The sequence below is a fragment of the Lontra canadensis genome, unplaced genomic scaffold (genome assembly GCF_010015895.1).
Source record: "Lontra canadensis isolate GAN:19392208 unplaced genomic scaffold, GSC_riverotter_1.0 scaffold3, whole genome shotgun sequence".
Classification (NCBI taxonomy): domain Eukaryota; kingdom Metazoa; phylum Chordata; class Mammalia; order Carnivora; family Mustelidae; genus Lontra; species Lontra canadensis.
Window position 1 is genome coordinate 4535170 of NW_022630997.1, and position 25031 is coordinate 4560200.

Below are 25031 nucleotides of genomic sequence, written 5' to 3' on the forward strand. Positions count from 1 at the left end.
ACTGACATCCGTGCCTTCCTTAAGCTGCTGGTGACACACATGATGTAAATTTACCAATTACAAGACACAGAGAGGGCTGTGCGTTAGTAACAGCAAAGCCTTGGGTTTATATCTGAAGCGCTCTGGGACAAAAGATAAAATAATGTTTGATCTCTGAATCACTCTCTAAAATCCCTTCTTTCTTTTTGCTCTACTTTTTTTTTTCCCAAATCACAAAATAGAGCAAATTAGATGTAAGTTTAACACATTTCATGTAAGTGCCTTTTTTGCCTTCGTACTTTTCCATGCTGTTTTTAATATTTTCCTACTGGGGAAACAGTAGAATATAGGGATTAATGGCATAGGCTTTAGAGTCAGAAAAAAAAATGGGGTGAAATCCTGAGTTTATCAGTTACTACAAGTTTTTGAACTCAATTTTCCTTGTTTGCTAAGTACAAATGGTAGGATCCAACTTACAGGATTAGTACAATATTAAATGAGAAAACACGGAAAATATTATTACAGCAACGGACTCTAGTAAATACCCAATAAATTGTATGTTTGTGTGTGTGTAGTTGCGTGTGTATATCTTTGCTCATTTCAGACATTTGCACAGCCACTGAATATATTTTCTAAATTGAGAAAAATCAATAAGAGAAATGATATTTGCATTAGGATGCTCCCCCTCCCCCGTAACTGTTCAACACAATATTTCCAGATCAAAATAACTTAAGAATATTTTTAATAGAAAGAGCTTCTTAGCCTTTTCATGGTCTTGGGATGACTAATTTCTTTAAACATTTTCAAAACTTTAACAAAAAATAGGTAAAATAGGGCTCCTGGGTGACTCAGTTAAGTGTCTGACTCTTGATTTCAGCTCAGGTGATAATCTCAGGATCATGAGATCGAGCCCCATGTCAGGCTCTGTGTGGGGGGCTAGAGTCTGCTTAAGATTCTCTCCGTATCGAGGACTCAAGATGGCGGAGAAGGAGCAGCTGAGACTACTTCAGGTAGCGGGAGATCAGCTAGATAGCTTATCTAAAGACTGCAAACACCTACAAATCCAACGGGAGATCGAAGAGAAGAAGAACAGCAATTCTAGAAACAGAAAATCAACCACTTTCTGAAAGGTAGGACTGGCGGAGAAGTGAATCCAAAGCGACGGGAAGATAGACGGCGGGGGGAGGGGCCGGCTCCCGGCAAGCGGCGGAGCACAAAATCGGGACTTTTAAAAGTCTGTTCCGCTGAGGGACATCGCTCCAGAGGCTTAACTGGGGTGAAGCCCACGCGGGGCCAGTGTGGCCTCAGGTCCCGCAGGGTCACAGAAGGATCGGGGTGTCTGAGTGTCGCAGAGCTCGCAGGTATTAGAACAGGGAAGCCGGCTACAGAGACGGAGCCGAGGAGTGAGCTCACAGCTTGGGCTTACCTTGAACCGGTCGCAGGCTCGGTGAGCTCGGAGCGCGGCTGGAGGCCAGGCAGACGGGAGTAATTGGGTGCTGTTCCCTGAGGGCGCACTAAGGAGTGGGGCCCCGGGCTCTCGGCTCCTCCGGGCCGGAGACTGGGCGGCCGCCATCTTCATTCCCGTCCTCCGGACTCTACGGAAAGCGCTCGGGGAACAAAAGCTCCCGAAGGCGAACCCGAGCGGATTACTCAGCCCGGCCCCTGGTAAGGGCGGTGCAACTCCGCCTGCGGCAAAGACACTTGAGAATCACTACAACAGGCCCCTCCCCCAGAAGATCAACAAGAACCCCAGCCAGGACCAAGTTCACTTACGAGGAGTGCAGTTTCAATACCAAGGAGAGCAGCGGAATTCCAGAGGAGGAGAAAGCAAAGCACGGAACTCATGGCTTTCTCCCCATGATTCTTTAGCCTTGCAGTTAATTTAATTTTTTTTTCTTTTTCAATTTTTTTTCTCTTCTTCTGCTAATTTTTTTTTAACTTTTACCCTTTTCTTTTTTAACGTTTTTTAACTAGTTTATCTAATATATATATTTTTTTTTCCTTTTTTATTTTTCTCATTATTGGTTTTCTTTTTTTAATTGTTTCTTTTTTCTTTTTTCTTTTTTTTTTTTTCCTTTCTGAACCTCTTTATATCCCCTTTCCTCCCCCTCACGATTTGGGATCTCTTCTGATTGGCTAAAGCATATTTCCCTGGGGTTGTTGCCACCCTTTTAGTATTTTACTTGTTCCTTCATATACTCTTATCTGGACAAAATGACAAAGCGGAAAAATTCACCACAAAAAAAAGAACAAGAGGCAGTACCAAAGGCTAGGGACCTAATCAATACAGACATTGGTAATATGTCAGATCTAGAATTCAGAATGACGATTCTCAAGGTTCTAGCCAGGCTCGAAAAAGGCATGGAAGATATTAGAGAAACCCTCTCAGGAGATATAAAAGCCCTATCTGGAGAAATAAAAGAACTAAAATCTAATCAAGTTGAAATAAAAAAAGCTATTAATGAGGTGCAACCAAAAATGGAGGCTCTCACTGCTAGGATAAATGAGGCAGAAGAAAGAATTAGCGATATAGAAGACCAAATGACAGAGAATAAAGAAGCTGAGCAAAAGAGGGACAAACAGCTACTGGACCAGGAGGGCAGAATTCGAGAGATAAGTGACACCATAAGACGAAACAACATTAGAATCATTGGGATTCCAGAAGAAGAAGAAAGAGAGAGGGGAGCAGAAGGTATATTGGAGAGAATTATTGGAGAGAATTTCCCCAATATGGCAAAGGGAACAAGCATCAAAATCCAGGAGGTTCAGAGAACCCCCCTCAAAATCAATAAGAATAGGTCCACACCCCATCACCTAATAGTAAAATTTACAAGTCTTAGTGACAAAGAGAAAATCCTGAAAGCAGCCCGGGAGAAGAAGTCTGTAATATACAATGGTAAAAATATTAGATTGGCAGCAGACTTATCCACAGAGACCTGGCAGGCCAGAAAGAGCTGGCATGATATATTCAGAGTACTAAACGAGAAAAACATGCAGCCAAGAATACTATATCCAGCTAGGCTATCATTGAAAATAGAAAGAGAGATTAAAAGCTTCCAGGACAAACAAAAACTGAAAGAATTTGCAAACACCAAACCAGCTCTACAGGAAATATTGAAAGGGGTCCTCTAAGCAAAGAGAGACCCTGAAAGTAGTAGATCAGAAAGGAACAGAAACAATATACAATAACAGTCACCTTACAGGCAATACATTGGCACTAAATTCATATCTCTCAATAGTTACCCTGAATGTTAATGGGCTAAATGCCCCAATCAAAAGACACAGGGTATCAGAATGGATAAAAAAACAAAACGCATCTATATGTTGCCTACAAGAAACTCATTTTAAACCTGAAGACACCTTCAGATTTAAAGTGAGGGGGTGGAAAACAATTTACCATGCTAATGGACATCAGAAGAAAGCAGGACTGGCAATCCTTATATCAGATCAATTAGATTTTAAGCCAAAGACTATAATAAGAGATGAGGAAGGACACTATATCATACTCAAAGGATCTGTCCAACAAGAAGATCTAACAATTGTAAATATCTATGCCCCTAATGTGGGAGCAGCCAACTATATAAACCAATTAATAACAAAATCAAAGAAACACATCAACAATAATACAATAATAGTAGGGGACTTTAACACCTCCCCTCACTGAAATGGACAGATAATCCAAGCAAAAGATCAACAAGGAAATAAAGGTCTTAAATGACACACTGGACCAGATGGATATCACAGATATATTCAGAACATTTCATCCCAAAGCAACAGAATACACATTCTTCTCTAGTGCACATGGAACATTCTCCAGAATAGATCACATCCTCGGTCCTAAATCAGGTCTCAACCGGTATCAAAAGATTGGGATCAATCCCTGCATATTTTCAGACCACAATGCTCTGAAGCTAGAACTCAATCACAAGAGGAAATTTGGAAAGAACCCAAATACATGGAGACTAAACAGCATCCTTCTAAAGAATGAATGGGTCAACCAGGAAATTAAAGAAGAATTGAAAAAATTCATGGAAACAAATGATAATGAAAGTACAACGGTTCAAAATCTGTGGGACACAACAAAGGCAGTCCTGAGAGGAAAATATATAGCGGTACAAGCCTTTCTCAAGAAACAAGAAAGGTCTCAGGTACACAACCTAACCCTACACCTAAAGGAGCTGGAGAAAGAACAAGAAAGAAACCCTAAACCCAGCAGGAGAAGAGAAATCATAAAGATCAGAGCAGAAATCAATGAAATAGAAACCAAAAAAACAATAGAACAAATCAACGAAACTAGGAGCTGGTTCTTTGAAAGAATTAATAAGATTGATAAACCCCTGGCCAGACATATCAAAAAGAAAAGAGAAAGGACCCAAATAAATAAAATCATGAATGAAAGAGGAGAGATCACAACTAACACCAAAGAAATACAGACAATCATAAGAACATATTATGAGCAACTCTATGCCAACAAATTTGACAATCTGGAAGAAATGGATGCATTCCTAGAGACATATAAACTACCAAAACTGAACCAGGAAGAAACAGAAAACCTGAACAGACCCATAACCAGTAAGGAGATTGAAACAGTCATCAAAAATCTCCAAACAAACAAAAGCCCAGGGCCAGACGGCTTCCCGGGGGAATTCTACCAAACATTTAAGGAAGAACTAATTCCTATTCTCCTGAAACTGTTCCAAAAAATAGAAATGGAAGGAAAACTTCCAAACTCATTTTAGGAGGCCAGCATCACCTTGATCCCAAAATCAGACAAGGATCCCATCAAAAAAGAAAATTACGGACCAATATCCTTGATGAACAGAGATGTGAAAATTCTCACCAAAATACTAGCCAATAGGATTCAACAGTACATTAAAACGATTATTCACCACGACCAAGTGGGATTTATTCCAGGGCTGCAAGGTTGGTTCAACATCCGCAAATCAATCAATGTGATACAACACATTAATAAAAGAAAGAACAAGAACCATATGATACTCTCCATAGATGCTGAAAAAGCATTTGACAAAGTACAGCATCCCTTCCTGATCAAAACTCTTCAAAGTGTAGGTATAGAGGGCACATACCTCAATATTATCAAAGCCATCTATGAAAAACCCACCGCAAATATCATTCTCAACGGAGAAAAACTGAAAGCTTTTCCGCTAAGGTCAGGAACACGGCAGGGATGTCCGTTATCACCACTGCTATTCAACATAGTACTAGAAGTCCTAGCCTCAGCAATCAGACAACAAAAAGAAATTAAAGGCATCCAAATCGGCAAAGAAGAAGTCAAACTATCACTCTTCGCAGATGATATGATACTATATGTGGAAAATCCAAAAGACTCCACTCCAAAACTGCTAGAACTGGTACAGGAATTCAGTAAAGTGTCAGGATATAAAATCAATGCACAGAAATCAGTTGCATTTCTCTACACCAACAACAAGACAGAAGAAAGAGAAATTAAGGAGTCAATCCCATTTACAATTGCACCCAAAACTATAAGATACCTAGGAATAAACCTAACCAAAGAGACTAAGAATCTATACACAGAAAACTATAAAGTACTCATGAAAGAAATTGAGGAAGACACAAAGAAATGGAAAAATGTTCCATGCTCCTGGATTGGAAGAAAAAATATTGTGAAAATGTCTATGCTACCTAAAGCAATCTACACATTTAATGCAATTCCTATCAAAGTACCATCCATTTTTTTCAAAGAAATGGAACAAATAATCTTAAAATTTATATGGAACCAGAAAAGACCACGAATAGCCAAAGGAATATTGAAAAAGAAAGCCAAAGTTGGTGGCATCACAATTCCGGACTTCAAGCTCTACTACAAAGCTGTCATCATCAAGACAGCATGGTACTGGCACAAAAACAGACACATAGATCAATGGAACAGAATAGAGAGCCCAGAAATAGACCCTCAACTCTATGGTCAACTAATCTTCGACAAAGCAGGAAAGAATGTCCAATGGAAAAAAGACAGCCTCTTCAATAAGTGGTGTTGGGAAAATTGGACAGCCACATGCAGAAAAATGAAATTGGATCATTTCCTTACACCACACATGAAAATAGACTCAAAATGGATGAAGGACCTCAATGTGAGAAAGGAATCCATCAAAATCCTTGAGGAGAACACGGGCAGCAACCTCTTCGACCTCAGCCGCAGCAACATCTTCCTAGGAACATCGCCAAAGGCAAGGGAAGCAAGGGCAAAAATGAACAATTGGGATTTTATCAAGATCAAAAGCTTTTGCACAGCAAAGGAAACAGTTCACAAAACCAAAAGACAACTGACAGAATGGGAGAAGATATTTGCAAACGACATATCAGATAAAGGGCTAGTGTCCAGAATCTATAAAGAACTTAGCAAACTCAACACCCAAAGAACAAATAATCCCATCAAGAAATGGGCAGAAGACATGAACAGACATTTCTGCAAAGAAGACATCCAGATGGCCAACAGACACATGAAAAAGTGCTCCATATCACTCGGCATCAGGGAAATACAAATCAAAACCACAATGAGATACCACCTCACACCAGTCAGAATGGCTAAAATTAACAAGTCAGGAAATGACAGATGCTGGCGAGGATGCAGAGAAAGGGGAACCCTCCTACACTGTTGGTGGGAATGCAAGCTGGTGCAGCCACTCTGGAAAACAGCATGGAGGTTCCTCAAAATGTTGAAAATAGAACTACCCTATGACCCAGCAATTGCACTGCTGGGTATTTACCCTAAAGATACAAACGTAGTGATCCGAAGGGGCACATGCACCCGAATGTTTATAGCAGCAATGTCTACAATAGCCAAACTATAGAAAGAACCTAGATGTCCATCAACAGACGAATGGATAAAGAAGATGTGGTATATATACACAATGGAATACTATGCAGCCATCAAAAGAAATGAAATCTTGCCATTTGCGACAACGTGGATGGAACTAGAGGGTATCATGCTTAGCGAAATAAGTCAATTGGAGAAAGACAACTATTATATGATCTCCCTGATATGAGGGAGAGGAGATGCAACATGGGGGTTAAGGGGGTAGGAGAAGAGTAAATGAAGCAAGATGGGATTGGGAGGGAGATAAACCATAAGTGACTCTTAATCTCACAAAACAAACTGAGGGTTGCTGGGGGGAGGGGGGTTGGGGAGTGGGGTTATTATGGACATTGGGGAGGGTATGTGCTATGGTGAGTGCTGTGAAGTGTGTAAACCTGCGATTCACAGACCTGTACCCCTGGGGAAAAAAAATATATGTTTATAAAAAATAAAATTTAAAAAAAAAAAAAGATTCTCTGTCTCCCTTTGCCCCTCCCCAACTCTCTCTCTCTCTCATCAAGAAATATGGTAAAAGATATGAACAATTTAGTAAATATGCATCATCTTGTTTTAAGTTTATTAGTCTTGCTTTCCATGTTGCATTAGAAGTCCTATACTTTCTGATTTACACATTAAATATGATTTAAAGATGGAAGACAGAATTAGAAAAAAAATCCATGAGCTATAGCATTCTAATGAACAAAATAAAAATGAGCATGCAGTTCAAGAATCAAAGGAGAAAATTCTAAGAGGATAGCATCAAGGCATTCATAAGATTTGCTCATTTTCAATGTCTTTAACATGTGAACAAGTGGCCTGGCTGACATGACCTCAGAGATTTCAACAATAGGACAGCTCAGCATATGGGGCACAGAGACCAGGCTTTAAAACCAGCTCTACAACTTGCTTGCTCTAAAATCTTCAGCAAGTAAAAAATTTTTGGCAAGTAAAATAACCTTTTGAAGCATGGTTTCTTTAGCTGTAAAACAGGTAATTTTACCCATGGGTTATAGTCAAAAAATTAAATGGTTTAAATATACATAAAGCACCTGGGACAGTGGCTATACATGGCAGGTGCTCAGTAAATCGTGGCTATACATAATGTTGTTATTTAATTATTGTAAGTTAAGATATGTTTTTTATTTCTATGTTAAATATCACATATTAATGGCTAGATTTTTTTTTTTTTTTACCATTTTGGAGGTATGTTTGGGATGGTATGCCTTAATATAAACTATGTGGTATATATAAGGTTCACTTTGGAAAATTTGAGGAATAGCTTCAAAGACTGTGGCAGCCATTCCCTTGAGCAGCTGAAACTCAGATACAGAAAGCCCATGTGGTTGCTGATTGGGAGAGACCATGGACAGGGAAAACAGTGCTTTCAAAATTTGAGCCCCAAACTGAAAGTCACAAGGACAGATATTCCAAATTGCATGAGTGGTCTGTCATACATCCCATAATCTATAGGTTAACTTTTGGAATAAGACCCAAATGCAGAAGAGTCCTGAAAAATATGTTTTACTAGCTTTTCATGTTTAAAATAATTTTAGACTTACAGAAAAGTTACAAAGGAGTACAGAGTTCTCATTTGCCCTTTACCTGGCTTCCCCTGATACTGTCTTATCAAATAATGATCAAAACCAGAAAACGAACACTAACATAGTACTATTGAGTCATCTATAGGCCTTATTTGAATTTCACCAGTTTTCCCTCTAATCTTTTATTTCTGCTCCAGGATTTAATTCAGGATCTGACTGCATGCAGACGTCGTTAGCCTCTAATTAGTGTTAATTCCTCAGTCCTTCTTTGTCTTTCATGACCTTGACACTTTTGAAGACTTTTTGTCAGTTTGTTTTGTAGACTCTCCCTCAATTTAGATTTGTTCTGATCTTCACTCATAATTATATTAGTCTTATGCATTTAACGAGAACAGTAGTGATGTTTTGGTCTTTTAGGGCAACATATCAGGGGGTGTATGATTTCTTTATGTTTATTACTGATGATACTGATCATTTGGATAAGGTCATGTCTGCTACATTTTTCTACTATGAACTAATTATTTTCCCTTTTGTAATTAGAAATGTCTTGTGGGAAGATACTTTTGAGGCTTTGCGAATGTGCTGTTTTATATTATATTTTCTCCCATTAATTTTAGACTCCATCAATTGTTCTTGCCTGCAGTAATTACCACTGTGGTATTTGTCTAAGATGACTTTTCTGTCTTCCTTATTCTTTGTATCCATTAACTAGAATTCTACTGTAAGGAAGAGCTGTTCTTTCTCTGCCACTTTTTAATTTATTCAATTTTTATATCTATGTTAGCATGGAGTTGTGGGCATTTAATTTATTCTCTGGGTCATAACCCAATGGTACATGTATTTATTCTATTGTTCATTATTCCAGGTTTGGCAGATGGTTGTTCCTTCAAGGTGGACTCCTGTGTCTTTCCAACATGTCTTCATAACTTTTTGAACACTTAACTTTTGAACCCTGGAACGGTAAGACACCCCAAGCTCATCTTGCATTTTCCCTTCCTGGCCTTGGAGTCAACCATTTCTCTGGGAAGTTCTGGTTCCTTTTATTGCAGAATGTGGTTAGGAAACGCAGAGATGCGAGCTCAGAGTGTTCACTGTTACTGAGGTTATCCTTGCTTCCAACCCCTCTCAGAGGACACAGTGAAGAAACATACATATGAATGTTAATCTACATACACACAGCTGTGTACGTTTCCACGTACATCTTCATGTATGTGAATAAGCCCTTGCTGGTGCTTCTAATACCAATCCAGTACCACAGGACTCACTCTACTCTTCTCACTTTATTTTTCTCTGAGAGTGAGAAACCCAACTCTCATTATCCACAAGGCATTTAATCTCTTTGTTTAACAGTGGCATTGACATAGTATCAGCATTGCAAACCCATGCCCCACCACCATTTCCAAAGAAACAGATGTACTAACTACAGTATAATGTTTGCATATAGTTCTATTTGCTTTTAACTTTAGAGTATACAATCAAATATTATTTTGCCAAGTTACTTAGGCTGTTCTTTTCTTTCCTATCCCCTCTGTGCAGGTATGTTACTCATTTGAAATGCATTTAGGTTCATTTTTTTATGGTTTGTCTTCCATTTTGGGTTCCCCATATCCTGATTTTCTTTGTTCATTTATTGGGATGTGAAACACTACAATGTTTCTAGCAGTATATAAAAAGGTACTCAAAGAAGTGTCACTCTCCCCTCATCTCTCATTCCTATACCCCCTCTTCTATTTCTCCATTTTCATATTCCATTTCCACTCCCTGTAGGTAACCAATCTCATTAGTTTTCCCTTTATGTTTCTTGTATTCTGAAAAATTGAGTAGGTATCTGTACATTTTTAAAAATTTCCTTATTTCTTATATGAAAGATAGCATACTCTAGATATTCTTTTACACTTTATGTTTCTCACTTAATAACATATCCTGGAAATAATTTCATATAAGTTTATAGAGATCTTCCTCATCTTTTTTTTTTAACAGATGCATTGTACTCTATTTGTGGATGTACTATAATTTATTTTACTACTTTCCCATGTATTCTCATGTAAGTTGTTCCCAATGTTATGTGATTAAAAACAATGCTGAAATGAATGTCCATGTATTGCCACATTACTAAAAGTATATTTTTGGGTATATTCCTATGAGGGGGATTGCTGGGTCAAAAGAGTGTAAGTGTAGTTTTGTTATGTATTTATTGCCAAATTCCCCTCCAATAGGGCTGTACCAGTTTGCATTTTCACTAGCAATGTGTTGTCACACTTTTTAATTTTCACCAACATGATAGGTGAGAATACTTGTAATCCTAGAAATACTTGTAACGCAGAGGGAAAAGGAAGTGAGGTAAAGCTCAGATGGACAGAAAAGAGGTGTATAGAGAGCTAACATGGGACTTTGGAGTGTCCTGACAAGACTTCAAGTCACCTAAGGAGACTAGGATACAGGGATGATTTTGAAGTGTTTGGGAAAGTGAAAAACATTAATGCAAAGACGAAAGTGACCCCTGGGGATCTGAAGGGAAATAGAACATAATCTGTAATGCAGTAAGCATAAGACAGGTTTAAAAAGATTGACTTGTTTTTACATGTAAGAAAAAAGGCTAGAAACAAATATCAAAATAGAGAGACTCAAAGCATTTGAAAAATCTCAGTCTTAAAGAACAGCTGTGATCTAAAAACCCACAACAAAGGATATAGAAGCTACGTAGCCAAGCAAGAATCAGAGCAGAGTGTAAAAGGATGGTCAAGCAGCAGAAGCAGGGTCTGGTGACTCACTCCTAGGCCACCAAGAAAAGGGAGTAGGGACTCTGATCCTGCTTTAAGCACCAAGAACGAAGAGGAGCCTACGAAACATTTATTTTTAAGAAAAGAAAAAAGGATGGTCTTAGAAAAGGTCAAACCATGATCTTGGGTATGACCAAATCATCAAAGTAAGATTTTTATGTATGGAAAAAAATATTCAAAGACCCAAAGGAACTTGTTAAACGTAGGGGGTAAAAAAACACATATTGCAAAGTGACCAACATGACTTGAGACAAGTAGTCCTAGAATGGGGCTGAAACAACGGGCTAGTCATCAATGAAGAAACAGGTGATTTAACCTTGGTAGAGTTTTGATCCTATTTCAGAAGCCAAATTTTAGGCCAGAGATTAGGGAGGGTTTTTTTTTTTTTCCCCACTTTTTAAAACTGAGAAACATATAGAATTAACTTATATTATAATTATAATTTGTATTATAACTAATCTATAACAAGTACATGGGAAAATGAAGTTGAAAATTCACAGTGAGCTTAAGAGCTGGACTCTGGGAAGTTAGCACCAGTAAGGACAGATGAGTAAGAGAAAGGAGTAAAATAATTAAGCACATGTGCTGAATTTCTATTGTGTTCTAGGTACCACTTAGCACCCAGAGATATAATGATAAACAAGGGGAAAACTCCTGCTCTTAGCTTGTCTGAGTAACATAGAGACACTATAATAAAAATGTTATAGTAATAAACAAAAAATAAAGGAGTGGACTGAGGATGGAAACAGGTTTCACAGAGGAAGTGACCCTTGAAGTGACATTCCTTTGTTAGGAGGGGAGGTGTTAGGTTGCTGTGTGTTGGAGGATAGTTTAGATAGATAGTCAGAAGGACTAGTACATGATCAGGACAGGGGTGTGGTGTATCCATAACATCAAAGTGTATCTTAAAAATTACTTTAGCATCCAGCAATGTGAAGTATTTTTTGTCTCTCTAAAATTTCATATTTGCAGATAACACAAATGGGGCATAGGGCATGAGAACAGAGCTTGGAATAATGGTATTAAACTTCAAAAAACCTTGAAACATCAGAGAAACTAACTGAAATGAACTGCTTCCTTTCCTTGTGTAAGAAAAACAGTAGGTATAAATGCAAAATGCAGAATGGCAGAAAGGGTGAGGAAAGGACAAAGGAGTCCTACTGAACTGTGGGAGGGAAGTAACCAGCAGGGCAGGGCAGCTGGTTTTAAAAGAGATGTTAGCACTAAGGCATGATGACACTAAAGCCAGAGAGCGCCCCCTGGGTTCTAGGATGGTGGGCACTAAGGAAGTCTGTTCAGGTGAACTTTAGTTTCCTCCTCTTTCGAACAAAGAGATAGAACCATCTCCAGACTCTCCTTCTATTCCATGACTCTTGAGCAAATGAGCTTTGGGAAGATTGAGGGACATTCTGAGAGCCATGAGATGACCCAAGCTGGAAGACACAGGCTCTAGAAGGCACGGATAGAAGGACTGGGAGCAGTGTGTTGAACCTGACCTGGGAGGTGATTTCAAAACTGCCTTCTTCCACATGATGGATTATTATAAGGAACGTGATCAGCTGTTCTCTATTTCTGGAGGGATGAGAACAAAAACAAAACAAAACAAAAACAAATTGAGAGAGAGAGAGAGAGAGAGAACCCAAAAGAAAATGGGAAAATTGCAGTGAAGACTTTTAAATAACAGAATGAATTAGTCCCAGAAGTTATGGGCATGCCTTTTGGGAAAGTTTTTAGAAATAGTCTGTCTGTCCAAGATGATTCTGAACAGGATCACTAGCTGTGGCTGCAAGCCATTGGATGAGCCAGGTGTCATTACAGTGCCCTTCCTATCTCTGTGTTTCTACAATTTTATAATATTATGCATAAATAGAGTAATACCAAATTACCCCATTTATACATTTTATGTATCTATTAATATGGACAATAGTTGCCTTTCCATTTTACCAGTAAAGTTTTGAATACAAATGTGACTCAGCCTCTCACCATTACAGCTCTACATTCAGAGCTAATTGCCTCACAGAACACTTAAGGAGTCATTTTTCATTATGATGGTGAGCAAGGGGAAAGCAGATGGCACAGTCATGTTATTGATTTGATGATCCTTGCCTGGCTTGTTGAATAAATGGAACTGAATATATGGTCACTGCATCCAGACTTTTAGGGCCTTCAAGGTTCGGTTCAAATTATGTCAGACAGCAGGTTCATGGGGCAAGAATTCATTTATTCCTCCAAGACTTCTAAATGATAATTCCAGGGACCGAGAAGAACTTCTCAAACTGCTTCTTTGAAGTCGTGTTTTTAAAGAAGAGGATGAGCTCTTTCTTAAGTTTTGCCAATGCTTTTTCTGCATGCCTACTCTGAACTTGCTGCCCACCAGTTATGGATGTAGACCCAACTTACATGGGCTGCACTCATTGGCAAGTAATACTGTGTATAAAAGAAGGCAACTTACTTACTTTGCAGAGGACCATTAACTCTTTCCCTAAAAGTCCTTAGAGAGAGATGATTCAGGCCTTAAGTGATTAATGTTGTTATAATCAGTGTTTACCTTGTTTAGAGTTACAACACTACTACCATTGGTGCGAGCTTCTTCACTGGGCCTTTCATGAAGAATGAAGGGAAAGTCACACACAAAGATGCCTTTGGTAGGTCCTATGGCACCATTTTACAGTAAATGATAGTAAAATCAGCTGTCAGTATAACATGGAATTTTTATCAAAACTTGAATATACTCCTTCCAGATGAATTTGCTAAGGGACCACTGGCCCTTTGGAGTGGCCACCAGAAAAATGTTTATGTGAAAAGAAGAAATTCCCAGGGCTCTTGACCCACATTTTCTTAGCATTTTATCAGTTTGCTGAAAAGGAGACATATTTTCTCAAGCCATTTAATTTTCCTTTTTGGACCTAGGGAATTCATTTCCATCTGCCATTCCTGGGCCCTTGTGAAAGGTATGTAGTCCTGCCTTCTGGCAATGAGGAGATTATTATTGTGGTCTTTTCTTGTCAGGCTTTACAACATGGCATAATAAGCATGAGGTAGGGGTAAATTCCCTCCCTCCATGAGAGATCCAGAGACCTTGGTTCTAGTCCCCACGAGCTACGAGCTTGACAAATCTCTCCCCATCTCTGGCTCTCCAGGTTTCTTTGTTTCTCTCTTCCTTTCTCCCTCCCTCCCTTTCTTTCTGCAAAATGCAGGATAGAAGAAAATGGTTTCTAAGTTCAGTTCTAAAGCTCCGAAACTTCTAAAATTGTCTAACACTCAGGATTACCCATCTATCCTTGTTTAAGGCAGGTGGCCTTCTGCTAAATTCCCCTAAAGTATGTAAAGCAGGACTATTTAATTCATGACCAATTAAAAGTGAAACATCTTACTAATTGGAAGCTTTATATAGAGACTGTGGTGTCAACCAGCATAGGAAATACTGGTTGGCTGATTTAGGCTTTAAATTTTGTTCATCCCTGCAAAATTCTTATTTTTTTGTTTTGTTGCTTTGAAGGCAGCTTACTTATACCAGACAAATTTTGAATTTTCCCCTTTGGCTTTGTAAGTTGATTTGTTGAGTTGCTTAGTTATTCCTATTCTTCTCTTTGACCACAGTAATAATTTCCCAGTCAATTCTAGAAATACCTGAACAGAGTGGCAGGTGGGGAGAAGAAAAAGAAAAGAAAAATGTGTTGGCCATGCTTTCAGTGCCAGGGGTCTCACTTTTCACGTCCCTAAATTCTGACTTTTCATGTGAGTTTGTTTCTAATTGCTCTATCTTGAGAGTATTTGAGTTAACTTTCAGGCTGTTTCACTTACTTCTACTGCATATTTAATTAGCCATGTTCACTATTCTTCATGTTTCTTGTCCTTATTTTCTTCTTTGTTCCTTTTGCACATTAATTAATTTCTCTCTATTACCAATGACACAAAGAAAAAAATTAAAATCTCAAATGGGGAGACCATGGCCATGTCACTTCACAGAGACACTGGGCAGGGAAAGAAAGTCTCCACTATCCCTCAAAGCATATAGCTAATGGCCTTTGACCATAACCCACCCCACTTCCCATAAGGAAAAAGAAAAGATTTGGATAGAGCATTACAGTGTGAGATTTTCTGGTTTTAAATTCTGGCTCAGTAACTTATTTACTATGTGGTTATAGGAAAGTTGACTTAAGCTCCGTGAGTTTATTTTTCTCACCTATGAAAGAAAAGTTATATTATATACTTCATAGGGTGATGATAATTCAAAGAATGGTAATGAACATAGAGCAGAATCACAACAAATGATATGTGTCAATAATAAGTACAATAGCAACTGATATTTTTTATTTGCTAGATGCATTTTGTGAGGTTATCTTTCCTGACTATAACTAATATGTAGACATTTATTCCATAAGATTTAAAAAGTAATTTTTCTGGTCATAAAGGGTGGAACCTAGTTGTGCTCTCTCAAACTGAAATAACATGGTTTTGTAAAAATTATTATAAAAAAAATCAGCGCTCAAATAATAAAAAATAGAATACGTTTATGATAGGTTTAGTACATGCTACGTTGGAAACATACAGTGCCTTATTTTTTGTGTCATAGTCCCCTAATATCCTGATTTTCCTTAAACCTTAAATCTAAATAACCAAGTTTTAATATTTTTCATCAAAGGTGCAATGTTGAGTTTGACTTGAGTGTCCAAGATCTGTAACTTGAAAGCTACATGAATCATAAATACATAAAATCTAGTCTATCAAAGATTATTGGCCTGAAGTCAAATTATAACTAGTAAACTTTACATTTGTATAGTATATAACTATAGATTTTCAAAATATTTTTGGTGAAGAAGTTCTTTAATTTAGGAATAATTAGTTTTATTCATCAATTAAATATTTATCAAGCAATTACTAAGTACCAAAACTTGTTAGCAGCTGGGGAATCAAAGACAAAATAAGACACAGCCGCTGACCTCAGAGAGCTCACCACGAGGGAAGAAAGTTAAGAAAAGAACACAGTGACTCTGATACATGTTAGGAGGCAGTAATGAATTGAACTGGTAGATCTATGGGACTTCAAGGAGAGTGAGGTCAGATGTATATGGAGGAAACCGAAGTCTTCGTGGAAGAGGACCTGGCTTTTGAGCTGGGCTTTGGAAACAGGCAGCTAAGAGGGAGCGCACACCTCAGGTATGAGGAACAACAGTGTGTATGCCAGAGAACACACATACATTCACAGAATCATAGGAAGAAACATACATGTGGAACTACAGGCCTGGCAGCAATCATAAAAATATACCATGTGGTCATCTTCTTTACTTCATAGACGAGAAAACTGCGGGTCCAAGAGGTTAAAATAACTGCCCAACGGCAGGCTCGCCCATGGTGCTCTGTAGGTAGTGCTGGCAAGGATTCTGTGGGTGGATGCAAAACCTGAAAGAAGGCTGAAGAGAGGCTGAGGAGGACCTCACACCCCAAACTAGATGTCTGGACTCACATCAACAGGCGATAAAATGCCAGCAAAGGTTTATGAGGAAGAGAGTGATATGATTAGAATTGTGCTCTCTTGGCCGAAGTCCAGTGAGAATAGCCAGTGCCCAGATGAAAAGTGGAGACAGGAAGAATGGCAAAAACAAGATGTCTGCCTTATCTGCCACAGGGGCAAAAGCTAAAGATCTTCATGATGATTTGTACACACGATGGGAGAAAGTGAAGAAGGCAAGCAACTCCAGGATTTCAAACTTGAGCCACTCTGAAATGAACTTTACAAAAACAGTAGGGAAGTAGGCGGTGTAACAGGCAGAGAGTCAAGGAAGAGTGACGTTATGCCTAAAGGGCAGCAAATCCAGGTTGCGATGCTTGTGCTCAACAGGTGAGCAGTGCTGGCTGGAGATCCGGAGTCAGGAGTGAGCTCCCCTGGGAGCGGAGGGGGCACAGCCCTTGGGAGACAGCATGGAGAAGGACGAGAGGTTGGCTAAAGGACTTGAGGCACGTGAGGCAAACCAAGAACCAAAGGGAGGTGCTCCACGTCCATCCTCTCTAAGTAGGTGCCTGAGGTAGATCAAGGCACACCAGAGGGGAGGGTTTCCAGAAGCTGGAGAGGCGAGGCAGGGACTATTCAACTGTCAAGCCAGACAAAGACTTGGTGGCAAGTGAGAACTGAAAAAGGGGGATTTGAGTGACTGTCATTTTGTTACTCCCTTAGAAGGGTATTAAGCTTAGTGACCATATAACTCTAGCTATAGCACTCTCTCTCTCTATAGCACTGTTTACTCTGTGTCCATAGCACCTAGCACAATTTGTCTTACTGGTTTATTTGTGTGACTACTTACTTCGCATTTATCTCCACACATGCTGTACCCCCTAAAGGGGCAGGAACTCTGTTTTTGTTCACCACCGTACATCCAGTGCCTCGCCTACAGCAGACACATTTAAATATTTCTCAAATGAATAAAGGTAGTACATGAAGATTCACAGTAACTATATAATTGTACTTTGGATAGAAGACAAAATTACTTTCTACGATTGATCTGTAGGCCTTTTTAATAGCAGGTATGTTTTTGACATAGAGTCATGTTTATTAACAATGATCCCAGGTGTTTGGTTCTTTGTTGCTGCCTGGGCTCTCTGCCTAATTTTATAGTTTATTTTGCCATGAAAAGCCTCTTTTATCTTTCTTCTTTATGAAGATACATATGGTGTATGTAAATAATATTTGGATTTGAGGTTAAAAGGTAACTACCATGCCAGATTTTTCATAACGAAAACTTGATATGGTTCAGTAATTTTATTTCTTATTCCAACCACCTCTAACAGAGAGAGTGCTAAGATTAGATCAACAGGTGTGTTTCTACAAGTGTGAAGATACAGTGGCAAATTTATGGAAGGAAAATAGTCTTAAGGGATGAGAAAACTCAGAAGCTTCTGGAAATGTGAATTAGCTTAAAAACAGGTTTCAGAGGAAGAGAGTCCCACGCTGAGAACCTGCAGACCCAATCTGTCCCTGGAACTATAAAGACCTTCTATATTTCACGGGTGCTGTGGGATAACAATAGCTACTTTCCAGAATCATTAAGAGGGTTAGACCAATGACTGTATGGAAAGCACCCGAGACAATGCTCACAATTACTACTTCCCTTTCGCCCACCTCTTTTTCATTTAATTAAATCAAAGTCTCTTTTGTGTCATCGTTATCCATGACACTGTAAATAGACATCATTTTAAACATTACACAATATTTTAGATTTTTAAAAATAATCTGGTCCTCCTGCCAAAACTTCTAAGCCTAAAGAAAAAAATAAAACCTTAGCTTTTCTAGAGTGTTCTTTTTGGTAATGTTAGACTCAGTCAAATGTCAGGCAAGACCAGGACAAAATTCCATCTTTAGTTGAAGCACATAGCTTCTTTTTGGCTGTGGACATCTGGGTCCCTGGGATTTTTAATCCAGTGAGAAGACTTAATTTGCTACTTATTAGTGAGAATCCATAAACTATGAAATCCATAATCTTCCATCACAAAGTGACAGCAATCATTATCATTTTCAATTTATGCTTTTGAAGAGCTCTATTTACTTTGTCCACATTTCATCTTAATGTGACTCTAAAACGCTTGGGGACCTTGCCATCCAAGGTGACTGGAGACATGCTGCGTTGTTTAGTGTCATGCAGCAATTACTTGATGGGCCCTGTTTTCATGGGGATGTCAGTCTTTCAACCATCTTGAGGTCAGTAGAGAAGGTGGTGTATAGTACACAAATGTCAACAGCAGAAATCCCACATTAACCCAAAGAGTCTGGCATGGACGGCCGCAGTTTCTCACAAAGAGTAATGAAGCAGCAGGTTTATGGGGTTGGGGAGCTGGGAACCTAATTAGTCCGGCTCCAGGAATGCCAAAAAGCCTATTTAATATCTTTTGCTTTTACTCTTCTAAGCCACCTAGAGGGAGAATTGCTCACAAACACCTAATTTCATTACATTAAAAAAAGAAAAAAGAAAAAAAAAAGATTAGTGCACGGGGTAATCTGATGGATCAATCTGCAGCTTTTCTTTCGACCTCTGTTTAGAGGAAAGCCATGGAAAGGACTTCAGACGATTTTAGACCCTTATGACTTGCTAAGCATTCCTAAAATACTTTCTGGTGGAAAGAGAATGAACTAGAAAGACCATGTCATATTTTAAATTTAAAAAAAAAATTACTAGGGGTGCCTGGATGGCTCAGTGGGTTAAATCCTCTGCCTTCAGCTTGGATCATGGTCTCAGGGTCCTGGGATCGAGCCCCGCATGGGGCTCTCTGCTCAGCGGGGAGCCTGCTTCTCTCTCTCTCTCAGTCTGCCTCTCTGCCTACTTGTGATCTCTCTCTCCGTCAAATAAATAAATAAAAATCTTTAAAAAAAATTACTAGCTGTTGCTCAAAAGGGATGGCAAACAACCTAGCACGCGTGCATCTCCGAATCATGTATTTGTCGGTGCTGACACTCAGTTTCAGAGGGAAGACCGCCATGCTCCTCAGATGTTCCTGCCTTCTCTTTATCCCCAAACTGACCCTTGTCTACAGGGCTTTCATTCATGCTAATGAAGAAAACCTTATGAAAAGCATCACTCAGCATCTGGAAAGCTACATTTCAAAAAAGGGCCTCGTAAAAAATGTTGAGACTGGGCTAAGGACTGCAAGAGAACTTTTAATCTAATAAATAAGACGTACTAGCCATTGAATAGATATGCTAATATCTGGAGACATAAATCACTCAAGAGCCAGGATAAGGCTCCTAGCACTGTGTTCGTCCCATTGTGGGGGTGGCGTCAGGAGTCGATCCATGAAGCTCCTTCTCTACCACCATCATCATGAAAAGTGTTTTTGAACTGCTTTCTGTGTGTAGGGCACTGGGATAAGCACAGGCACATAGACGAACTTCTTGCAAAGATATGAGGTAAACCAAACTCTAGAAATGAGATAACCAATGTCAACACTTCCTTTCCAAGAGCCAATATGGTTCTCAAATGATCCCTGGAATGCATTTCTTCTCAAGTAGTAGATGGTACTATGTTAAGCTTTAATTGGCTGTGTACACACCAAGTATCTTGACGAAGAGTAAAAAAATAAGTCATATAATTTGTATGTTGGTGTCAGTATTTGCCTTATTTAGGGAAAACTGAGACGTGAACATTAGAAAATTTCTCTCTACAAACACTGCCTGTTTTTTGTTTGTTTGTGGTGGCAGGGAAGTCAGAAGTTATTTTTTTTTTAATTTTATTGTTTCCTAACATCTTACTATAAAAATTTCAAACATGTAGCAAAGTAGAAAGAATTTTAACGACAGTATTCCCACCACCTGCATTCTACCATTAACAATTACTTGACCTGCTTTATAATGTAGCTTCCATCCACCTACCCTACCTACAATCCATACATCAATACCATGTTTTTGATGCATTTCAAAGTAGACTGCAGACAGCACATAATACTCTTTTGAAGTAGACTCAAAGAGTATTCCTAATCCTATAAAAACACCTAGAAAACATTTATGAGTTTTTTTTTAAACAAAGAACAAGCTCATCCTGAATTATGCACACAGATTTTCGATATAGCTCAATTGACAGGCTCTGAGAAAGTATGGTAAGTTAATTCAAAGTTTTGTCTACCTTTATCAACGCTATAGACATTTTCAGTACTCCCTCAAATGCTGGGCTTTGTGAAGACACGGGCTATGGAGTATAGAGAAATAACCTCTCCACTACGTAGCATCAGGGAAAACTACCTGACATGCTAGCTATCAGTATTTTTTTTTCTCTACACTCCAGTAGTTTCCTAATTATTCCTTGGGTGTAGAAATAGATTTCTATGCCTCAATTCCCTCATTTACAAAGTGAGTTTTATACTACTGATGGCACAGGCTTGTCATGAGGATCAAATACAAAAAATAAGAGAACACTTCGTATAGATTAAAGCATTATGTGCATCTAAGGTAGCATTATTGTTAGTAATCATAATGCATCTGCAGTACAACACAGCTAAGGTAATGGGCCACACTGCTACTGGGTTCTTTCAAATCAGTCAAAAAGATTTCAAAGGTTAAAGGGACAGAGTATTGGCAGTTCCCTTCACTCTGCCCATCAGTACATCATCTTGTCAAGGATCCAGAAGAACCTCAGTGTATATCACACAGACCTGTTTTCATTAGTGAAGGGTTTGTTTTGGAAATCATCCCAGCCCTAAAACAATACTTCCATTAGCTGGGCACAGTACCTATAATTATCCATCTTATCTGACCCGTGCCAAACTAGTTTACTTACTGCATCCCATTTACGTTTACCTTGGTAGATCTGAAAGAAGAGTGAGGCATTCATTCAATATATGAGAAAGTACAGAGAATGTTCGTTTCTTTGAACAAACACCTACAAATAAACTTTGTGTAGAAATTCCTGCAACAGGATATTATCAGGTACCGTAAGTGGCAAATCATTTTTAAGTGATGGAAACCCTCTGTCTCCATACAGGAAAAATTCTGTTATAGGAGTATCTTAAGTTTACAGGGAATAAAGTAATACAGCTTCCATTTCTGTGTCAGGTTGGATACAAATCAAGAAAGTGAGATGCAAGGTCAAGGCTAGCTAGGGAACCAAGAAAAGATAAAATAATCAGGGAAGTGAGTTCAGCCTCAATTACTGTTATTGAGAACTTGCCCAGATCTCTGGCACTTTTTGCCAGAGAAAGATTGGAAATTACCCTTACTCTCAAAAAGCATCCATTTCATAAGAGTTGGAAAGAGCAAATAATCAGAGACAGAAAAATTACACATTGTAAGAAAATGGAATAGAGTATGTAAAAAGAGAGACATAAGCACAGTTTGTGATCTAATTACAAGTTATATTCAACATTGTGTGTGTGTACAATGTGGACAACATCACAGCAATGAGAAGACCTCCAACAGGGCACATCCAGTTACCCCCAAATTCAAAATATGATTTTCAGGTAGGAAAAGAATCAGAGGTGAAGACTGGTTGTGCCATCTGAGGGGGAGGATTCCCTGACCCATGAGCTCCAGCTGTCTGGTGCTGAGAACAAGAACATATATTAAGTACACTGAGATGGTGGCATCAAGCCATCATCCTCCGACACCACTACACATTCCAAACATGCAAGTAAACTCCTTAATTTGGTTCCATATTTACAAAGCAAACTTCTAATCACATTTATAATTTGGCATCCTATATGACACACATACTGGGAAAAAATAAGTGGCCCAAAGGGGTCAAAAATTTGCTTGCCATGTCAGTGAGATTTCTCACTGTAGTTACAACAACACATTGGGGTGTATGTGTGTGTGTGTGTGTGTGTGTGTGTGTGTGAACATACATACTCACATACATTATACACAAACATACGCACATATTTAACATGTACTTCTAAGAGAAACATTGGCAAATCTGAATTTATAGCAATGCAGATTTCTAGATATTTTGGTAAAAGTTTGCATTCTAAGAAATTCTAAGACACTTTGCATTAGAACCATGTAAGCATCCTCACTGTGCTGCATGATAGTATTATTTATTTCTTCCATTTAGTCCATGTGTTTTTGTTTTACTGCTGATGGCTCCACGTTCGTCTTACCTGACTGTCCAGGAGGAGGGGCACCTGATGATCCTCGAGGGAGACAAAGAAACACAGTCAGAACAGCAGCTCTGTTCCCAGCACATGGTTCAATGGCTATGGGCTTGGGTGCTCCCTGAAAAAGAAAACCCAATCTTAAATTCGCATAATTGACAGGACACTGTGATTCTACTTTTCTCCTACCCTTGCTGAAGTCAGTTAAACTATACACTACTGGTGGATGGGGACAGAAAATGTCTCATTTTCTAATAGTTCAATTGACTATTTTCTCATTGTAATACAGTGTTTTTGTAGTGGTGGTCATTAACATTTAGAAGACATTTTTTGGGGGGGGAGTTAAATATTGGTACATATTTATTTTTTCAAAAGTACTCTTTTTTCTATCTTTAGTTTTTTTCTTTGATAGACTTTATTTTTTAGATTCTTTTAGACTTTATTTTTTTTTAACAATTGTCAGGATTATTTTTATTAAATTTTTAAATTCACATATAATGTATTACTGGTTTCAGAGGTACAGGTCTGTGATTCATCAGTCTTATACTGCAAGCATGTGATGTAGAATTTATTGTTTAGAGCAGTTCTAGGTTCACAGCAAAAGTGAGAGGAAGGGACAATATTTCCCCTACACACTTTGCCTTAACATATGCATAGCTTCCCACATCATCAACTGCCCCCACCTGGAGGTATATTTGTTACAACTGATGAACCTTCATTGACACATCACGGTCATCAGAGGCCCATAGTTTACATTAGGGTTCACTCTTGTGTTACAGTTTATGGGTTTGGACAAATGTAAATGACATGAATCCACCACTATAGTATCATACAGAGTATATTCACTGCCCCAAATTCCCGTGCACCACCTATTTTATCCCTTCTTCACTACCCCAAACCCTGGCACCACTGATCTTAGTGGCTCCATAGTTCTGCCTTTTGCAGAATGTCATATAGTTGAAATCATAGAATTTAACCTTTTCAGGTTGACTTCTTTCACTAGTAATAAATAGGGACCTAGGGTTCCTCCATGGCTTCTCTTGTCTTGATAGGTCATTCTTTTTTAGTGCTGAGAAACACTACATTGTCTGGAGGTACCACAGTTCATTTATCCATTCACCTTCTGAAGGACACCTTGGATGCTTATAAATTTCCACTATTAAAAATAAAGCTACTACTCTATGGAGTATGTGGGTGGCTCAGTCAGGGAAGTGTCCAACTCTTGACTTTGGCTCAGGTCATGATCTCAGGGTCATAAGACAGCCCCCATGTTGTGTCCCCCGCTGGGCAGGGAGCCTGCTTAAGATTCTCTCTCTCCCTCTGTCCCTTCCCACCCATTTGCATGTGTTCTCTCTAAAAACATAAAGAAACAAAATAAATAAAGCTACTGTAAACATTCATGTGGTGGCTCTTGTGTGAATGTAAGTTTTCAGCTCCACTGGGAAAATATCAAGGAGTGTGACTGCTGGATCTTATAGTACAAGCATGTTTAGTTCTTTAAGAAATCATCAATTGTCTTCCAAAGTGGCTGTATCATTTTGCATTACCACCATCAATGAATAAGATCTCCTCTTGCCCTACCTCTTCACCAGCATTTAATGGTGTCAGTGTTCCAGATTTGGGCCATTCTAAAAGGTGTGCAGTGACATCTTGCTGCTGTTTTAATTTGAACTTCTCTGATGATATATGATATGAAGGATCTTTTCATATGCTTATTTGCTATTCTGTATGTTTCCTTTGGTGAGGTATCTGTTAAGGTCTTTGGACAACTTTTAATTGGCTTGTTTCTTATTGTTGAGATTTAAGAGTTCCTTGTATATTTTGGAAAGCAATTTTTTTTTATCAGATGTGTCTTTTGCAAATATTTTCTCCCAGTTTGTGTTTTGTCTTTCCATTCTCTTGATATTGTCTTCTAAAGAGCAAAAGTTTTTTATTTTGATGAATTCCAGCTTCGTAATTATTTCTTTCATAGATTGTGTTTTTGGTGTTGTCTCTAAAAAGTCATTGCCATATGCCAGGTCATCAGGTATTCTTCTAGGTTATCCAGGACTTTTATAGTTTTGCAGTTTACATTTAGGTCTATCATCCATTTTGAGTTAATTTTTGTGGAAGGTATAAGGTAGCTATCTAGATTCATTTTTTTGCACTGGATGTCCAGTTGTTCCAGAACCATTTCTCAAAAAGACTACCTTTGCTTCATTGCATTGCATTTGATCCTTTGACAAAGATCAATAGACTATATTTATGTAGGTCTAATTCTTCACTCTATTCTGTTTCATTGATCTAATTGTCTATTCTTTTACCAATACTACACTATCTTGA

General features: G+C 38.6%; 1 protein-coding gene across 1 annotated transcript in view; it reads right to left on the reverse strand.

The window, feature by feature from the left end:
• The window catches only part of ATRNL1 (attractin like 1), a 794045-nt gene that overhangs the window by 84976 nt on the left and 684038 nt on the right, over positions 1 to 25031 (reverse strand). The window contains exon 28 of the mRNA XM_032878996.1: positions 22716 to 22830. Within this exon, the coding sequence (XP_032734887.1) occupies positions 22716 to 22830 (115 nt within the window). The remainder of the gene's footprint in view (positions 1 to 22715; positions 22831 to 25031) is intronic.